This window comes from Parus major, chromosome 12, assembly GCF_001522545.3.
Source record: "Parus major isolate Abel chromosome 12, Parus_major1.1, whole genome shotgun sequence".
Classification (NCBI taxonomy): domain Eukaryota; kingdom Metazoa; phylum Chordata; class Aves; order Passeriformes; family Paridae; genus Parus; species Parus major.
This window is the reverse complement of record NC_031781.1, coordinates 5,522,192-5,541,071: the sequence shown is the minus strand read 5'-3', so window position 1 is coordinate 5,541,071 and position 18,880 is coordinate 5,522,192. Positions and strand designations below refer to the sequence as shown.

Genomic DNA, 18,880 nt, shown 5'->3' with positions numbered 1-18,880 from the left:
ACAGGAGACCTTCTGGTCAGTTAATTTGAGGGTGTGCTTTTCTGAGGCTGGCAGATGAAAATGAAATGCTCTTACTGTAACTACAACAGCTCCAGCTGCTCCATGAACAGCAGGAGGCATGTGAAAGGATTAATCCCTGCTATTTTTGTTTTGAAGGACATGCAAGATGCTACTGTATAATTCCAGTTGGCTGAGGCATGGTAGGCATGATAGGTGAAGTATGTTTCAGCAATGCCATTTCAGATTCTTCTGGCAGAAAATTATCTTTAGGTGAAGCCACCTCAGAGAGTCTGTTCAGCGAATTCTGGAATATCTTAAGGAAGCTTGTGAAGAAATCTTTGCTGGTTTTCTAGTGCCTACAGTCTCACTGATATGAGAATTGTTGATGCGTCACTGGCTGCTCTGTATTAGTGTAACCTCCCAGTAATGCATGTGCAGCTGGACTCTTGGACTTGCTCCCACTGAAGCTGAAGGGAATTTTACTCCTCAGAGCATTTCTGAGAACTCTGCTTATCACAAAATTATTATTTCTTGTCCATGAAATCAAACTGGTGTCCCTAAAAGGAAGAAAGATACTTATTCCATGTGTGTGTTCCAGCTGCTGTAGCCTACATTGAGCTTACGGTGCCTTCAGAAAGGCTTTTATACACTGCTTCCTGCTGTTCCTTCTGTTAAATTGGATTGTGAAATTATAATTAGATAAGGCATTTTCTGTTCTGGGCATTTGCTTTGGTACTAGCATGCAGAAAATCCCCATACTTTCCAAAAAACACATTTACTACAGTTCTGCATTTAGGCAGCATAGCAAAAGATCTTAGGTCTGTATTTTAGATAGCAGGTACTGTGTTTTCTGAATAGAAAAACCTAACTGCTATTAACTTAGAGATAGCTCAGAAAAAGTTTTGTAACTCTTATAATATACAAGGGAACTTTGATTCCAGTGAAGATTGAGGGAAATTTGCCATTAGTTGCATTAGGAACTTTGGGCCTGTATGATGAGTGCCCACTTATATATATATATATATATAAACTGAATTATTTTGGTGTTAAAAAAAATTATCTTGCTACCTCAATTTTTATCTTGTATAAATGACAAACGTGTATCATTACATTTTCCATGTACCATTTATCCTTGTGGAACTCTTGCAGCATTATGTTTGATCCTAAGCTACTCTGTTTTTCAGGAGAGCAGCTCCTAATGGCTGGAGAAGTCTTCACCATCAGGCCCTTGCAGTTGTATGCTGTCACTCAGCAGCTGCTGCAGGGCAAACCTACCTGTGCTAATGGAGATGCCAAAACAGATCTAGGGCATATTCTGGATTTCACTTGTAGACTCAAGTATCTGAAGGTGAGCTCAGTGTTAAATGGGTGGTTATGCTGCCAACCTTCAATTCATGTTGTCCTCCAGCCAAGGTGCTTGCTGTGTGATGTGCTCTTTGCAGCAGTGTCCTTTGTATAGATGCAGCCATGGAATCTTGCTGGGTGCCAGTAGGGATGGCTAAAGCAATAAATATTGAATTCTTAAACCTTGCTCTCTTTGCAGGCACTATGGGTAGGCCAGTGTATATGAACACCTGTGAATATGTGCATCTATATAAATGTTGCCCTCGTTCTCACTGTCTGACTGCATCTGGAAGTTAAAAATAAAGCCCTAAAAAGAACCTCAGTTTCATAGATGGCCCTGAATTTCTAGCTAAAATGCCACTTCAGAATAAATGTAAAATGACCTCAGAACAGATAGTTTTTGTCAGGAGACAATTTGACCTTTTTTTTTCCTACCAAATAAGTGAATTAGACTTTCCTGAGTAATTTCAACACTACTTGCTATGACTCAAAAACTCATTTTAGCCCCTTTATATCATGAATGAACACACTTTTAATTGGTCAAGTGTTCAAAGCTGAAATCAAATGGTGGATCAGGGGAAGCAAAACCACAGCTGTGCTGCTGTTTCTGGGGCTTCTCAGTTGCCTTTGTCATCCTTTGTGTATAATCCTCTAAAGGGAGGATTTTCTGGCTGGAGAAGAGCTTATTGTTTAGAAAAATCACCATCTGAAGAATTTCTGGCTCTTCTGAATGCTTGTGAGTGGGCACATTCAGAGCTTGTATGATACATAAAACCAGAGAAAACCTTTCAAGTTTTCTCTCCAAATCCTATTCACAGCAAACATAAATGAAGCCACCTGCTTTTTATGCTGCTGACATGCTCTGAGGCCAGATTCCTATGGCCATATGGAAATACCAGATATATTTTTATTGATGTGTATCAGTGTAATGCTTGTTTTCTTCAAACCCATCTTTCAATGGCTTGAACTTCATCCCTTGTACTGGAATTAAAAACTGTGCTGACTTGGAGGGTTCACAGGTTTCAAGAAAATTGTTTTCAGTGAATGTAACTCTGATTTTCAGCTGAGAATGGAGCCTTGGTCAGCCTTACCTATTGGTATTGCTTTTTGCATGCCCCATGTGCTACAGAATGCAAGCACAAGGTGGCACTTCAAGTTCAGTAGACTTAGCTGGAGTAACTAGTATCTGTTTTCCTGAAGAGTTAGCCTGCAAGTGTCATGAATCATTCCATAGTTGAAAAATTGGTTGGAACTTTGGCTGTCTTTCCAAGCCACTGCCCTTGGGCCATTGCCTGTACAGGACTGGAATGTGAACAAGTTGGATTGTGTGCACTAACTCAGTTCTTTAATGTCTTAAATACCAGGTCACCGGAACAGGGGGACCTTTTGGAACCAGTAACATTCAGGAGCATCTCTTGCCTTTTGATCTGTCTATTTTCAAGTCACTTCATCAAATAGAGGTAGGGCTGAGATACTGCTCATAAATTCATAGGTGCTCTGCAAATGCCAGGCCTGCTGCATATATCTCAGAACTGGTGATTCTCTGCTTTGATTTGCTGCTGGAATGGGGGAATACAGAGTTTAGGATGACGGTTTCATTTGTGAAACAATGTTTTTTCACAAGTTTTGGAAATAAAGACGCACTATTTAAATTAGAAGAGCTTGCACTATGTGGTTTTCAAGAAAAAATTATTTCCAGTATTCATACAAAACCTACACCTGAGTGCCTTTCCACTGTCTTAAAGAACTAACAAGTGGTTATAGTAGAATCCCTTATTACAAAGTTCTTTTTATTTGGAAAAAAAAGTACATCAAGTATTTGCAGAAATGTTCTGGCATTAAATTTGTGAAAGTGCACTTTTGGGTGTAGAGCTGCTTGCTTGATAATTTACAGATTTTTTTTTCATTGCTCTTTCTTGTCCACTTCAAGTCTTTCCAGAGAGAGAGAGAATATCTAGTTTTGTCATGCAGTCTGTAGTCTGTGCACTTTTGCTGGATGCTGTATTTTTTCTAGTACATGAATGCTATTGTCTCATTGGTCTGAGACAGTTGTTAGTTGAGAACTGAAGTGTATTTCTGAAGCCAGTGATTTATTGTCATTCTCGTGTGGGAAAGAAACTACAATAGGCTGTAGAGTGAGAGACTCAAACACAGCAGAGAGGCTATTGCAGAATTGTATTAATTTTTCCCCTTTTCTGTGAGCATGAATGTGGGGGAAAAAGATTCTAGCTCTTGAAGTGTTTTGAAATTGTACGTTCATGAAAGGTTTTGGATTGACTGGTACAAGATGAACACTTTCATCCCAAATAAACACTGTCCAAAAATTAATAGCGATCATTTAGGAAGAATTTTTTCAGGAATGGAAAGAGCTCTGTCAGTTCAGTGTGGTTTCCCTGATACACCAGCAAATGTGCCAGTTCTTATGGTTACACAACATGTTTGACTGTCTGCAGAGAAGGAAGTGGACAGAAGGTGTAGCAGATTTTCAGTAATGTTTCAAATTGAGCTACAAAAAGAGACTTTGTCATCTTAAACTTAGTGGTAATTAGCTGGCTACAAAGTTATATTGTTAGATTAGTATCCTTACTTTCCAGGTATTTATTTTTCTTGTGATGAAAGGATATCTGATGCCCAAATGAATGTCTGCAGGTAGAGTCATAGCTTGAGATACCTCTCTTTTTGGTAACAGTAAAATGCTGTGACCTGTTAAATCACCTGGGTAGTTTCACCTTGAATACATGGGACAGGTGGAAATTCAGTGGAGAAACTTTGTTTAAATATATGTTTGAATTTCACTTTTCTGTACATATGTTTCTAATTTCTTGCTTTAGCAAGTGTCAGTATTTCCGACCTGATAATCTCAGGACATTTTAAGGGAGTGCTGTAACTACTTTGCAGATTGCTGTAGAATCTGCTGTTTGAAGCTTTTAGCTGCCTTTTTTGTCTCATTTGTCTGTCTTAACATTTCTGACTTTGTAATGTGATTTTTTTTTTAAATAGATCAGTCATTGTGGGGGAAAGCTTATCAAAGGGCTGACTTCATCAAAACATGCTCTGGCCACCCTGAGTGTTCGATTTTCAGCAACATCAATGAAGGTAAGAGCAAGTTCCTACTTCTGCAAAACACAAGCAAAACCAACATGCACAATGGGGAAATATCCGTCTGGAGCCCATGGAGTGTTCTGAACCTGCCTACTGCAGGTTCTGTTTTTAAAACCATGGAACTCTTAAGGGTTTTCTAACCTTACAGAATCTTAAGTTTCAGTGCTAGAAGTGTTTGGATGTGTCCCTTCACAGGGATACTTTTGATGCTTGCTTACATGAGATTGTTGGGATAGTTTCCAAAACCATTAGCTTTCCCTGAATATGGAAGACAAATATTGTGGTCCTTCTCTTAAATAGGAAATCCTGGTGCCTGAGGCCTCTGAGTTTGATCAGTGGGAGCCAGAGGATGCACTGGACAATTCAAATTGTCCAGTGACAGCAATTATCCCAACCTGGAGAACTTTAACAACTTTGGATATGAGTCACAATAGCATCTCTGAAATTGATGATTCAGTGGTAAGAAATATTTTTAATTTGTGGAAGAAAGTGTACCTTATCTGTGGCACATTATACATAGCAAAGATTTTGAATTTGCTCTACTGCTTTTTCTGGAGAATTTTCAGTTGCACTTTATATTGGTTAACTACCCAAGTTAGTGCTTAGGACATTTGTTCTATAAGAATTTTATTTCCTTTGCTAAAGGAGAATAGTTTTGTCATTTCGTGTTCTGTAGGCAACATTTCCATGAATTCTCACTTTTTGAAAGATGCTTTTATTGTTTGCCTTGGCCATAGGGGCCAGTTAGAATTTTTTTTTAAAGAAAAAACACCTCATAGCTCAACTTTGGAGTTGTTATCAAGGCTGAAGCTTCCTGCATATTTAAAAATCTATGACTTGCTGGCAGCTTTCTTGACATCAAAACAATATGAAAAGCATGAAAACAAAATTTGGAGTATTTTGCCAGTACTTTAGAATTTTGTTTTGTAAATCAGATATTAAGAAAAAAAATAACATTCATCACAAAAACATGGTAAAATATGAACATAGCTTTTTACTTGAGCTACTCCTGTGAAGCAGGACAACCAGACATCATATACTTGGAGCATAATTATCTTGTTCATGATTTTTTGTGGTGTAGATTTAAGATGCTTCAGATCTGTGTGCAGGTCTTAACTATAGGGCAAATCAATGGTGAGCTTACAGCCAAAATAAAGCAGATGCAAAACACTGATGTCAGTATTCAGCATCAAGTTCAAGGTTTGAGATCTCCAAAAGTAAAAGGATTTGTGAGTTAAAATGCATTTTCTACAAGTTTGTGTGACCTTTAGTCCTTGGCTGATGTAATCAGTAATCGACTTCTTCTGGATTTTGGTACTACTGTCCTTATCTAGGTGTGTATGTAGCATAAATCCCCTGGTTTATCTGTCTGGTAAGACCAAAGCAGCATTAGTGAGTTTGATCCATAGTTAGTGGGGATAAAGTAGAATAAATAATTTATCTTCCTTAAGAAACCAGGTTTCAGATTAAAACTTAACGGTGCCCCTCAGAGTAACATGGTTTTGTTAAGAGCAGGAGTCAGCTCTTTTTGGCACCAAGTCACACAGAATGTTTTCTTAATGCCAAAAGCTGGAAAAAGAGACTGTTGCTTTTGTTGGTCAGGAGATACTGAAGGAGCTCTGGCCTGACTTAAAACTGAAGTGCATTTAACGCATGTATTATTTTTCCCCTTCTAGAAATTGATTCCAAAGATTGAGTTCCTGGATTTGAGTCACAATGGGGTGTGTCTGGTAGAAAATTTACAGGTGAGTGATGCATTTAAAGGTGACTTTTTACCTGACTGTCTGAGACCTTAGAACACAGATTTTCATGCTGCAGAATTTTGTTGCTCTCTTCATGGAGAATAGTTTATGCCCAAATAGCTGTTTCTTTGTAACATCAAGTACTCTTTTAATGATGCATTTTTTAACTACTCCTGAGTATTTTAATTTCTTTGCAAATATTGACATATGACATTTAGTTCTTAACTAAATTTATTCACTGCCAGCTCTATGCATGGTGAATGCATAGTGAAAATGCAGGGGAGGAAATTCCTTTTCTACAAGCTTTAACCTTTGTAATGAACAGTTCCATGTCATGTCTTTCATGCTATGAGCCAGCCATAAGATAGCATCTTTGTTCAGTTTTAATTGATGTATGACATGAATGTTTTGTGCTGTTGTAGCATCTGTACAACCTTGTTCACCTGGACTTATCCTACAACAAACTTACATCACTAGAAGGTGTTCACACAAAACTGGGAAACATCAAAACTCTGAATTTAGCAGGAAATCAGCTGGAAAGACTGTGTGGTCTTAACAAACTGTACTCTTTAGTCAACTTGGATCTGAGCAACAACAAAATAGAACAGGTAACTGTTAACTTTTGGTGTCAAAATGTGTGTTAGATCACAAGCCATTTATTTTAGTGGATCAAACTGCAAATAAATAAAAGTGACTGTAGTGATTTTTCCTGGCTGTTTTATGTATGTAATCTATGCAAGAAATGCTCGGTCTGTGTGCTCATTTTCATTTTGCCAGTCTGTAGTCATGCTTTTATTCAAATGCTTTCAGATTGATGAAGTGAAAAATATTGGCAACCTCCCATGCTTAGAAAAGGTGATGTTATCCAGCAACCCCCTGAGCATCATCCCTGATTACCGGACCAAAGTACTCGCTCAGTTTGGAGACAGGGCCTCTGAGGTGAGCCTCAGTGCTGCTCTTCTAATCCTCTTTTCAGCCTGGTGAGGAAAGTGGTGCAAAGGTTCTAAAAACCTGATGAGGTTTTTAGTGTGCATGGGTGAAGGTGTTTGGAGAATGTAACCTTATTAATGTTACACAGCTGTGCTCTTGGATGTAAATGACATGTTACCCTGCCCTCCTTGGGTAACAGTCTGTTAACATTGAAACATTGTTGTGCTGGAAAGGTGTTAAACTTAGCAAATTTTCCATTAAATTGATGTTAGCTCAAGGTCTAATGTGGTAATTGTTTCTGTGTAATGGTTACAAAGATGCACGTGGTTTATATTGAGTTGTAATTTTTGATTATTCCATTAATAAAAATTGCAGAATGCTTCGTTTTCAATACTTTTAGATGTCAACTTGGTTTTTTTTAGGTTTGTTTGGATAACATTGTTACCACAGAAAAGGAACTAGACACGGTGGAAGTGCTGAAAGCTATTCAAAAAGCAAAGGAAGTGAAATACAAACTCAGCAATTCTGATAAAAAGGTGAGTCTGGTGCTGTGAGAGAAGTAGAACGTGCAGCATGCAAAAGCTTACAAAATTACTATCTAGATGTAAGCAGAATGCACTAAATTTTCCTTAGCATTAAAGTTTTCATGCTTTGTATTTTAGTGTGGTATAAACTTTTAATGTTGCCTCTTTTTCCTATTTAGTTTTCATTGCAGTTTTTGTAGTTATCTGACCTTCCTTTTTTGAGCTGGCTTGGGAGAGAGGAAGTGGGAGGAAAAGATAGAATGATTTAATGGTGTACACATGAATTCACAGTTGACCTTAACAGCCATATTTTGTATCTTATACAAGTATTGCAGAGCTGTGATTTTACTGCGTTGCAGAATACTGAAATCACTTCCCCAAACTTTCATCCTGTGGGTATTGAGCAGTGGGAGAGAATCAGAAATGTGAATTCTCCTTGCCTTCCCACGTACCTGGCTGTGTGCTGCATAGTTGGTTATTCTTGGTTTGGAAATCAACTTAGGAACAGAAGAGGTTCTGTCTTTACAATGTAGAAATCCTATTTTCATTCTTTTGACTTGTGAAACTGGCAATTCTGTTAATACAGTGATTAGTCAGTGATCAGAGTGACTTCTCTAAAAGAATTCTTAGTGGAATTTCACCTAGTGTGAAAATGGAGACTTAGAGGAGGTGACCACCCCCACCAAAAAAAAAAAAAAAAAAAAAAGCTGGCACTAACTTTCCTTTTACTAAAATTGAGAAAGCTTGTGTAGACTTATTTTAGTTCAGGATCTCATGTGTCCTGTGTATTTAGATTTTTTTCTTTAATTGCTGCATACTTTCTTTATTAGATCAGTGAGGACTCCAGGCTCACTGCTGCCAGCTCCAAATCAAACTGTTCTTCTCTTACTGTTCGTCCTTCCTCTCCCTCTCTGCCTCGTCCTGTCAGCTCCAGCCAAGGTAATCATGTATGTATCGTGCTGCTGGGCTGAGCCTCTTGGTTCTGCTTTTCTAAGCTGCATTGATATACATGAATATTATGTGCATGGATTTAGGGCTTTAAAGACAAGCACAAAGGCCTGGTAGAATTGGCTTTGAAAGTGACAGTTGTATGGAATGTGACTCAACAAAACTGATCTGGAGTTCCCGGTAGTGGTAAATACCTGGAGTGAGAGGTTGGGTACAGGACTTTTTACTGTATCATTCTGCAGAGGGCTAGATGCCATTCCCAGGTTTAGAGTCATGCCTTAATGGAAAACTGTGGCATACAGAGACATACTTTAAAATTGTTTCTTTACCCATTCTTGGTCTGCAAAATGTGAGCTCAAGAAGCATATGTTCCATTAGTGCTTTTTGCAAGAGCTGCATTTCTGTCACACCAGGGGGAAGATAGAGAAAGGAGATGAGTAAAAGACACCTGTGGGATTAGTGTTCTGGCTGAGCTGGTGATTTCAGCACATCTGTTGTGCTCTACAGTACCTGCTGACCTCACCTCAAGTTTTTTTTTTACTGTAGGTTTCAAATGAATGTGCCTGTTGCATTAGGAATTTAGAATGACTTAACTTTCCTCTTTAGCCCATAGAACTGACTTATGTGAATGTTCACTTGTGGCTGAGAAAAACAGAGAAAAGTACTTTCTGGTTTTGGCTTTTGTTTGATTGAAAAGTGCAGTAGAATTGCACAGTGAGAAAAGACTTCATACCCATTTAAAAGAGCAGGGATTATCTTCTCAATTTCTTGGGGTGGCACAGCTTCCTCTTACCATTAATCAGTGGATTGGTGGATAAGGCAGAGAAACATCCCTGAGGAGCTTGATATTTGGAAATAGTCCATTGCTGTGACTTCTGAGGTTGCTACGTTCACTCTAGAAAAATGAAACTGTTCTGACAGGATTTGATTAAGGGGCAGATACCTTGATATAGATTTAGTTGTTATTTGTGTATTTTGCCTTTGTAGTCCTAGATAATTTTTCATCTGCAGAAAAAATGCCAGTTTTTCCAAAATCAAGCCAATGCTTGCTTTAAAATATGAAGTACATGACAAACTGTCTCAGTCCTGAGACAGCAGGACAACCTGCAGTTTTATACAGGACTTGCTGTAAAAATGCAAGTCAGCAACCCCTGGGACTGTTTAAATTATTTATCAGTAGATTTTTTTCTATTACAGTAAATGTCTAGGAGCAAACAAATCTTGGGAGGAAAGAAAATACAGTTGTTTCTAAAGGACTTAAGAGTTCTATAGTGATATAAGATTCAAGGTTTATTTATTGTAGTCCTTTTCCATAAGATTCCTTCAGTAAAATTTTGGGGAAGGCTTTTATAAATAATGGAAAAATGAGGACTGTGCAGGCTGTTTCTTTGCTTCAAAAATAAAAATTGATTATTTGCTACATATCTAACTGTTAAAGATTGTTTTCAAAGTACCAGTTTTGAGAAATCTATTTTTTAAAAAAATGGAAATATGCTAATCAATTAGTTTCACTGTTAGACCTTAAGTCATGAATAATGGAATTAATTTCCTGATATGCTATTTCTATGAATTGTTTTCTCTGCATTTTCTAGACACCATCTGTTTCCGTGACATATTATTCATACTAAATGTCATTGGGAAATGGCTTATGGAAAAAGATTAAATATTTATATAGGAAACAGAAAATCAAAAATAATGCTGTGATGTTCTAGTTTTCCTGTCAATTTGAGTTTCCTTCTTGCTAACACAGTATTTTGTTCAAGTAATAAATGCCTCTTGTGTTTCCTCTGACCATGAGATGTCTTGATGCAATCTGCTGAATATCATCAATCCAGAAAGATACATACAGGAGTTTTTGTGCTCAAGCCAGAAACATGTCCACACTGTAATTTTGTTGATTATTTGAATATTTAAATACTTGAGCTGGCTGGCTCAGTGGCGATACTGAAAATTGATTTGCTCTGTTGTGTCAGTTTGGTGCTGTGAATATCAAACTGGCAAAAAGTCAAACATCCCTGAGAATGTTGCATTTTATTCACTCATGATAAGATTTTACTGATGATTCAGCTCTGAACCCTTGAAAAAGGTTCCAAATAAGGTGAGATTATATCTAAAGTGGCATTTGAGAGACCAGAGCTTCTCAATCTGGTTGAAGGTTGTACACAGATATTATAGATATTGTTCACTTGAAGCTTGCAGAAATCTGGGACTGTGCTACAAAGTTCATGAAGTCTGCCACCCTAGCAGCTGACTAGTTCTGTTAAAACTGAGTTATGTGAAGATTTCTTACACCAGAATTTGATATTCAAATTGGTTGTTAGTTCGAGAAAGATGCTGAAGCAGTCTGTAATGCTGCTTTCAGTTACTACTTTGATTAAACTAAAGTTCTGCTTGCTTTTTTTTCCCTGGCTATTGTATGAAAATATCCTTTAGCTTTAATGATTTATGATTTAATGATTTATGACTAGATCTTGATTATACATTTTTAATTCAACTTGATTGGCAGATATTATTAGACATTTTTTTTGTTTTGCTTTTATGATTTAAAGAGCTGTTTATATTTGTTCTAGAAATAATTTGTGAAGAAACAGTCCTAGCCAGCAGTTTTTTGCAATCCAGTGGTTCGACTCCTACAGACCATACAGTTCCCCAGAGATGCTTTGAAATACCAGACTCCAGATGTAAAATTCAGGTAATTGCCACACTTCTGTTTATATTATAGGGTTTTTTTAAAGCTTTTGCAAAATGACTTCTGAAACTTCTTAGTTTCAGTTAAACTTAGATTATCATAGTAAAGGTTTTTTTTTTTTGGTTCTCAGAGCTATTTAAATGGAAATGAAAGCAGCCTCAAATTTGATTCAAGAGGGTTTGGCAGCATATAAATTAAATGCAGAATCCAAGTTTACCAGAGTTACAGAGAATTGTTGCCACTATGGCTTTGAGATGTTTATCCAGTACTAGTATAACATCATTTAATAGCCATTTAGATGCTGTGTAAGAATTGTCTTATCATATTATAGTATCGGTTTTTGAAAGGTGATTCTCTTGCTGCTACAGTGGAAGAACTCTGTCAATGGCCTTAATTTATCTTCTTCAATCTCTTCCTGTCTGTTAACTTCTGATTTGCGATTTCATTTGTGGTATTTGAAGCACTCTTCATATGCATGGCTTCAAGGAATAAGACAGCAAGACTTGGGGGTGTTTCTTCCTTTTCTGCCAGTGTAGTTGGTCTTTGTCAGGTTCATTTACCATTTTGCTTCCTATTACACTAATTCAGAAAAAGTTTGTAGAGTGCTGCAATGCCTAGGTCACAGTTTGGGTCTTTTCTCAGGTCAGCTGCAGAGTTCATCCTTCTGCTATAGTCGAATGCCCAGTATTGAAACAGTATTTGTGGGTCCTCAAGGGGTGGCTGTTAAGCTGCCTGTGAGTACAGCAGGACTTTAAAAAACATGAGCCAGCTTTAACTTTGCTTCTCACGTGTGCTGAACTCTTGAGTACTTTACAGCTTCTTGATGTTACTTTCTTCTCCTTAGGCATCTGCTTCTTTATTGGCTTCAAGCAAGGAGTATGGTGGTGGTCATCATGGGTGGTAAGCTACATAAATAAATTCTGGTTTAAATCCTTGTTAGCTTTTGGGTAATAACATGGATACTGTTCTCTTAAACCCAGCCTTTAAGGCAAAACAGTCTCTTTCATTGTGTTCTGCATCTGATTTTTGTAATCCAAAATATGGTTTGAACTGTTTTTAACCTTTGAACCCTGGAATGCAGTTGGTGGTTTCAAAACCAGCAATAGCTGTATTGTCTAGTCCTGTAGCTTGTGAGGTTGTGCTTACTGAAGATGGGAAAAGAAAGAGGAATTAAACATTTCAGTTTTTACTTTCTATAGAATTATACACTACCAGCCTTTAAAATCAATGGCTGTGCAGTACAAAGATATTCTACAGAATTATACTGATATAACTCTATTAACAAGAGCAAATATCAAAGTTCTGAGAAGCAGCAGCATGAATTGTAGGTAGCCATAACTGTTTTTAAACTCAAGTTTGTACTTACTGTGTCTTCTTTTCTCTTTTGAAGTTTGGAGAGTTCAAAGGAAGAACACTGTGCAGTGCCTGACCCCTGTAATACCATCATCTTGCCTTTTAATTGTATGTCCTACACTGCCACCAACCAAGACTTTATCCAGCACCTTTCTGCCTCAATAGTGCAGGCTGTGCAGAAATCTGCCTCCTCCCCCACAGAGAATAAAGGAAGCCCTGCTGGTAATTCCACAACCACAGACAAAGAAGATGGATATTTTGAAATGGGACTTCATGAAGGAGATCAGACTTTTGAGTTCAGCACTACTTCAGATACTCAATCATCTGACAACATAGCAGTGGAGAGTGTTGACATAGTCAAAACTCTCTGGAGTTTTTCAATTCACATTCATAAAGGACTCAGACAGTTTGCTTCCTGTTTGGTTTTGACCGATGAGATGCTAGCTGTGTTTGAGATTCCTCATCAGGAATTGAGAGGAAATTGCCAGCACATCCCTTCTGCCTTGAAATTAACACTGTGTTTTCCCTACACTGATCTAATAGAATTTGGCTTTCTCCTGCCAGAAATCTGTTTAACTCTGAAGCTGAAAAGCAATGACCACTGCTTGTTTGTTGTTTCAGACTCTCAGAATCTTCAAGACTTTTATTCCTGTTTACAAACGTGTTGCTCTCAACACTACTCATCAGTGTTACCAAGCTCCACATGGTACTGTAGAAAAGCAAATCTCCAAGAATTTCTCTGTCAGCTTATGGAATTGAATTGCATTTCAGCAGAAGATGTTGAAATTAAAGGTTGTTTCCCAACATATCTTGTTTATGGGAATAAAACCAATGTTCAGAAAGTCTTGCATCAACCAGAGTCAGCTGGCAATAACAAGGAATGGTCAAAGAATGTTTTGTGTTCTGCACTTTATTCTTCAGTATATAAATCTTCTGACCAGAGTCCCTGTGTGGTCCATCCATGTTGGATATTTCTAACACCCCAGCATTTGTACATAGTAAAGGTGGATTTCAGTTTGCTGCCAGGTAAATGGGTAGGCCCAGAAGAGTTGGGAAGTGTTTTTAAGCTGAATAGAATTCCATTAGCATCACTTGTGCTGCATCCAGCTCATGGTGCCACCCAGCAGAAGGGTTCATTTTTGGATGGACATGTGCTGGAGTTGCTTGTTGGATACAGATTTGTTACAGCAGTGTTTGTTCTACCTCATGAGAAATTCCACTTCCTAAGAGTCTACAGCCTTTTAAGAACACTCCTGCAGGATGTTAAGACTATTATTATTTTCAAAGCTTCAAGCAAATCGGATGCTGTAAGAAATCATGTTGTGGAGGCAAACAGACACGGTCAGGCAGCCAGGTAATGATTCCTGTGACAGGTTTCTTGCACAGTGCTTGACATGGCCTGACATCTGTGTTTGCTGCTGTCATAGATCTTTACATTTTGATAATTTGTGTTCTGGGTCTTTTCTAGTTTTTGCAAGCCTCATCTGACACTGTCGTCCTTATACCCATCTGAGTTTCTTATGCAGAAGATAACAGAAGACAACCAGATTCCTGTTCACCTTCATGTTTCTGTGTCTCTGCAGTATGTGGCTGGGCTGAAAGGAAGAGCCCTGGTTGAATTTTTCCATAGCAACATTGCAGAGGTATTGTGTCTACACCAAATGTACAAAAACTTGCTTTGTGACCTTTCTGTACTGCACAGTATCTATAAAAACTTTATTGATCAAATTTAGCAACAAGAATTGGGTTTTAGGGAACCTGGAAGCATTTTGATCAAGAATCTGTGTGTTATTCCATTTGGGTTCCCTGCTACAGCAGTTTGGATCCTGCAAGGCATATTTTGCCATCAGGACCTGTGGTGCTGAACAGGAGAGCACACTAGTGTATGTCTTGAAGATGTGATTGCTCCAAAAGTGCTCCTCTTTAAAGAAAAAAGTTGTAAAAGGAAAGAGAATAACAGGAATTAAATTATTTTGGGATGGTTCTTAACTAAATGAATAAATAAGTGTTCTGACTTGTTTTTGTAATACAGTGCATGACTGAAACACATGTGCATGACTGCAGGTACTCCAGAAACATGAACAGATAAACCTGATTTCTGAAAAACATTAAAATATATCTGGGGAACATACTGAAAAGCAAAAATATTACCCAACATTTATGATGTGGCTTTTTGAGTGATAAATCACTGTGCTCTGAGTACAAATGTCAGTTGAAAAGCTTGAGAAATAGATAATTTTTTATTATTCCCTTACCTCTCTTCCAAATGTTTTAAGTGAGCACAAGATGTGCTTCTCTTTTTACATCAGAAGAAGCTGACAAAAAAAGCAGGTGACTCATTTAAGGATTCACAGTAAGCCCATCAAGTTAGAAGCTGGACAGATGCTGAGTTGGAACAGCAGCTGTAGTGGCAAGCTGTGCTCCTGTCCTCTCTCCAGGGTCGGTGAATCCAACCCTTAGGAGCACATGAAGGCTCGACAGATTTGAGGTTTGGGAGGCCACTGCTCAGCTGGTGATTAAAGTTTTGTCTGCAGTAAAAAGTCTTTCTCATAAATGAGATGTTTTTCTGTTTTTTTTCTGATTTTGGTCAGAAAACAAGGAATAATTTGCTTATAACAGAAAAATAATTTTGTTATATAAACACAAGATGTTTTCAGTTGATGCCATTGTAGCCTCATTTAGCAGCTTTGAGGTGAACTACCTCTCTTTGACCAGAGCATGTTCAGATGCTTAAGATTTTGAAGTTGTTTCTCTGGGGGTCTAAAGTTGCCTCTAAGGTGATGAAACTATCTGAAATATCAAAATTTATGAAATAAAATTTGCATCTTAGGTGGAAAATGAAGAGTTGAGACACCTCATGTGGTCTTCAGTTCTGTTTTACAAGACTCCCAATGTGGAAGTGATGGCTTGTGTACTTCTCTCAACAAAAGCTATTTACTTTCTGTTGGATGATTCTTTCATTCATGCAGATGAGAACCAGTCAGGTAAAACAGCTACTTTGATCCTTTAACCATGTTACCAAATTAATCCCTCTGTGTGTTTGTCCTCAGTCTAAGTACCAATTTTGGTCAATATTCTTAGGCCTCCTAGTTGAAAGGGTTCAGTATTTGCATGAGGCTTTTATGTTCAAAAAAAACCAGGGTCTTGAGTCATGTCTGCTTCTCAGACAAACCTTTTAGCTGCCATTGGATCCGTGCTTTTCTCTGATGTCATTTCATAGTCCCTTTCATAACAAAAATGGAAACTGAAAGGTAATGAACCTCATGGTGGGCATTCAGTTAAAGTATGTTATTTTTCTTAATTTCTTTCTCCAAGTGTGAGATAAGTATTAGATTATAATATAAAAATTACGCTTATGGACAGGACAAGCTTTTGATTTTGACCTTTTTATTGTATACACTTCTTTAACAGATTTTTGGAACAAAGAAAACTCAGACTGTGAAAACAGTTCTTTCCACCTCTCTTGCTGCTTTGTGCTAAAACTTAATGACCTGCAGTCAGTAAATGTTGGCCTGTTTGACCAATACTTCCGAATTACTGGTGAGTCCATCTTGTGCTTTAAGACTTTCCAGTTCTATTTTGTTCTAGTCTTTTTTAGATAGGTCCCTGTCTTTATTAGTGACATAGAAGAGGTGTTTTCTGTAGCTTCTTTTTCTTGAATCCCAAGAGCAGTATTTTAATCATGAGTATACATTGTATTGTAAATTAAGATAAATAATGTATTTTTGAGGGCTTTGTAAGGATTCCATTCTTGTTTTCAAGAATTTGAAAGATTTCTGAATAATGATGTGTGTTTACAGGAGAAAAATCTTTTAAAAAAATCTTTTCTGATGACAGTTGCATGTTGGTTCAAGAAATGGTGGTGCCATATACAGATCAGTGAATTATGTTGTGTGTTCTCCTCAGGACATTCCGCAGATCACATTGTCACCTGCCTGACAAGAGACAGTTACAACACTCACACCTTCATACAGCAGCTTATGGCAGTTCTGTCACTGCTTGCACGCACTCCTTCACCTGAACCAGTAGATAAGGACTTCTACTCTGAATTTGGGAGTAAAAACACAGGTGAGTGGTCTTTTCTACATGTCATGACTTATTTAGGCATCATTCTTAAGGCTTCACCTAAAGTGTATTGATTAAAAACTCTTTTGAGAGACATTTATGCATCAGTCATTTCCTATTTGATTCTTTAACTGAACTCCCTGACTTTAATTCTCTTAGATGTGCCTTATGTGAGCACAATTGTTAAATGTATGTGAGAGTCTTGCACAAGTGAAGTTAGTGATGGCTTCTTGCATTCACCCTGGACTTAGTTTTCTGCAAATTTTTAACCATGTATGTTGGCAATGCAAGGACTCCAGCAGAGACCTGCAAGCCAAAAAAATTATTCCAATATTGTTTATAAGCAAAAGCATGTATCAATTGATACAAAACTTAAATTCTTCTAGCTGCAGCCAGCTGTCAAGGGTTTTGTTTATCCTAGTACATTAAGAAAGTATTGTATAGCACTAAATAGAGATATAATAATATGTATTTCTTGCAGGAAAAATGGAGAATTATGAACTGATTCACTCTAGCAGAGTAAAATTTATTTATCCAAATGAAGAGGAAATTGGGGACCTTGCTTTTCTAGTGGCAGAGAAGATGGATGGTTTGACCAATCTTCCATCCCTCAACATCCTTCTGTACGTGTTGGCATTTCAAGTAAATCACTTTGAAGGATCTGCTCAGAACACTAGTTCACTTCAACCTAAGACACTGATACTGACCAGCTCTGATTTGTTCCTCTTTGATGAAGATTATATCAGTTACCCACTACCCGAATTTGCTAAGGAGCCACCAAAGAGAGACAAGTATCAGCTTGCAGATGGAAGACGAATCCGGGATTTAGATAGAGTACTCATGGGGTATCAGACATATCCTCAGGCCCTTACATTTGTGTTTGATGATGTTCAGAATCAGGACCTGATGCAGAATTTAACACTGGATCACTTTGGAGAAGCTGATAGTGTTCCAAAGGGAAATTCCAAACAAGAGGGCAGCAGGAACAGAGAGATCCAGTGGTACATTTTTATCCCAAGTGCAGAAAGCAGGGAGAAATTAATTTCATTGCTTGCAAGACAGTGGGAGATCCTGTGTGGTAGGGAATTGCCTTTGGAACTCACTGGGTAGTTACTGCACAGCCAAGTGATTCAGTGTGTATCACAAGGTAAAGCACAGTATTTAAGTAGATAGCACCTGTCAAGTTCTCTTTGTTTTCATGAGGAGCTGACCTGGACTCCCTTGCTCCCTGGTGCAGTGAACATGTAATAGTACATAGAAATATTCTGAAGTATTAACTGGGGACTGACCTTCTTGTACAGTCTATTTTTTATGCAATACTATATAGTGGGGAAAAAAACCCATGAGACATCCTGGGAAACTGTATGGAAAATTTAAGGAGTCAACACTAGATATTCTGTCGTCTGGGGCTGTTAAGGTTTCCACTATTTTTCTGTATATATCAGTCTTGCTGTTCTATACAAATTCTAATGTGTAAATAAGGGTAAATGCTTGTGTATGTTCAAGTGCAATGTTCTTTGTACAAGAAGTATTTTGGGTATGCTGCTAATGCTCATTATTTAATGATCTTACAGTTTTACATATGTTTTTCTTTGAGGCCAAGTGTAATTATTTGCTGCCAATCACAAACTTAACAGAAAAATTTGAGCCACATGCAAGTAACAAATTTTCATATGAAACTATTTTCACAGGCATTCATTTTCCTTATCCAAGGACAAAAGATCTTGGTAAAGATCCCCTCAGATTGTCTTGAAAGTGGAAATACCTAATGCGGGTATATCAGCATTTTGTCAGCAAATAATAGATTTGTATCTCTGAACACAAAGTCTTTCTTTTGCCTATCTTGTCAATACAAATAAAGTGTAATTTGACAGTTTTCTTTTGGCCTTGTCTTTGTTCAAGTTTATATCTTGTGTTTCCAGGATACCATATGGCAGTTCAGCAGCACACATTCTGTTCCTAGAGTGCATTGTAAAGCATGAAATGTGCAGCAAGATGAAAGAAGAAAATAGTTCATTCTACTATAACAACATTGTTAGTCCAGAAATACAGCTGAGTCATGGAAACTGAGGATCTGCAGCCTCTAAACACAACTTGAGGATTATTTCAAGTACTTTTGCTTAGATATTAGGGGTTTTCTTTCTAAGCTGTCATGTTTAACTTGATGGTTACTGTGCCCAATG

The 18,880-nt window shown here is 37.7% G+C and overlaps 1 protein-coding gene across 3 annotated transcripts in view; it reads left to right on the top strand.

The window, feature by feature from the left end:
* NISCH (nischarin) overlaps positions 1–18,575 on the top strand; it is a 28,977-nt gene extending 10,402 nt beyond the window's left edge. The window contains exons 5-21 of one of the 3 annotated variants that reach the window (XM_015641190.2): positions 1,185–1,348; positions 2,709–2,804; positions 4,345–4,440; positions 4,747–4,905; positions 6,123–6,191; positions 6,611–6,796; positions 6,999–7,127; positions 7,541–7,654; positions 8,473–8,581; positions 11,161–11,282; positions 12,124–12,179; positions 12,670–13,986; positions 14,101–14,275; positions 15,463–15,616; positions 16,044–16,172; positions 16,539–16,700; positions 17,179–18,575. In XM_015641190.2, the coding sequence (XP_015496676.2) occupies positions 1,185–1,348; positions 2,709–2,804; positions 4,345–4,440; positions 4,747–4,905; positions 6,123–6,191; positions 6,611–6,796; positions 6,999–7,127; positions 7,541–7,654; positions 8,473–8,581; positions 11,161–11,282; positions 12,124–12,179; positions 12,670–13,986; positions 14,101–14,275; positions 15,463–15,616; positions 16,044–16,172; positions 16,539–16,700; positions 17,179–17,807 (3,866 nt within the window). In that variant the 3' untranslated portion in view covers positions 17,808–18,575. Of the gene's footprint in view, positions 1–1,184; positions 1,349–2,708; positions 2,805–4,344; positions 4,441–4,746; positions 4,906–6,122; positions 6,192–6,610; positions 6,797–6,998; positions 7,128–7,540; positions 7,655–8,472; positions 8,590–11,160; positions 11,283–12,123; positions 12,180–12,669; positions 13,987–14,100; positions 14,276–15,462; positions 15,617–16,043; positions 16,173–16,538; positions 16,701–17,178 lie in introns of those variants that run through there. The other 2 variants (XR_004499186.1, XR_004499187.1) reach the window with 2 other exon arrangements.
* Positions 18,576–18,880: the final 305 nt, after the last annotated feature.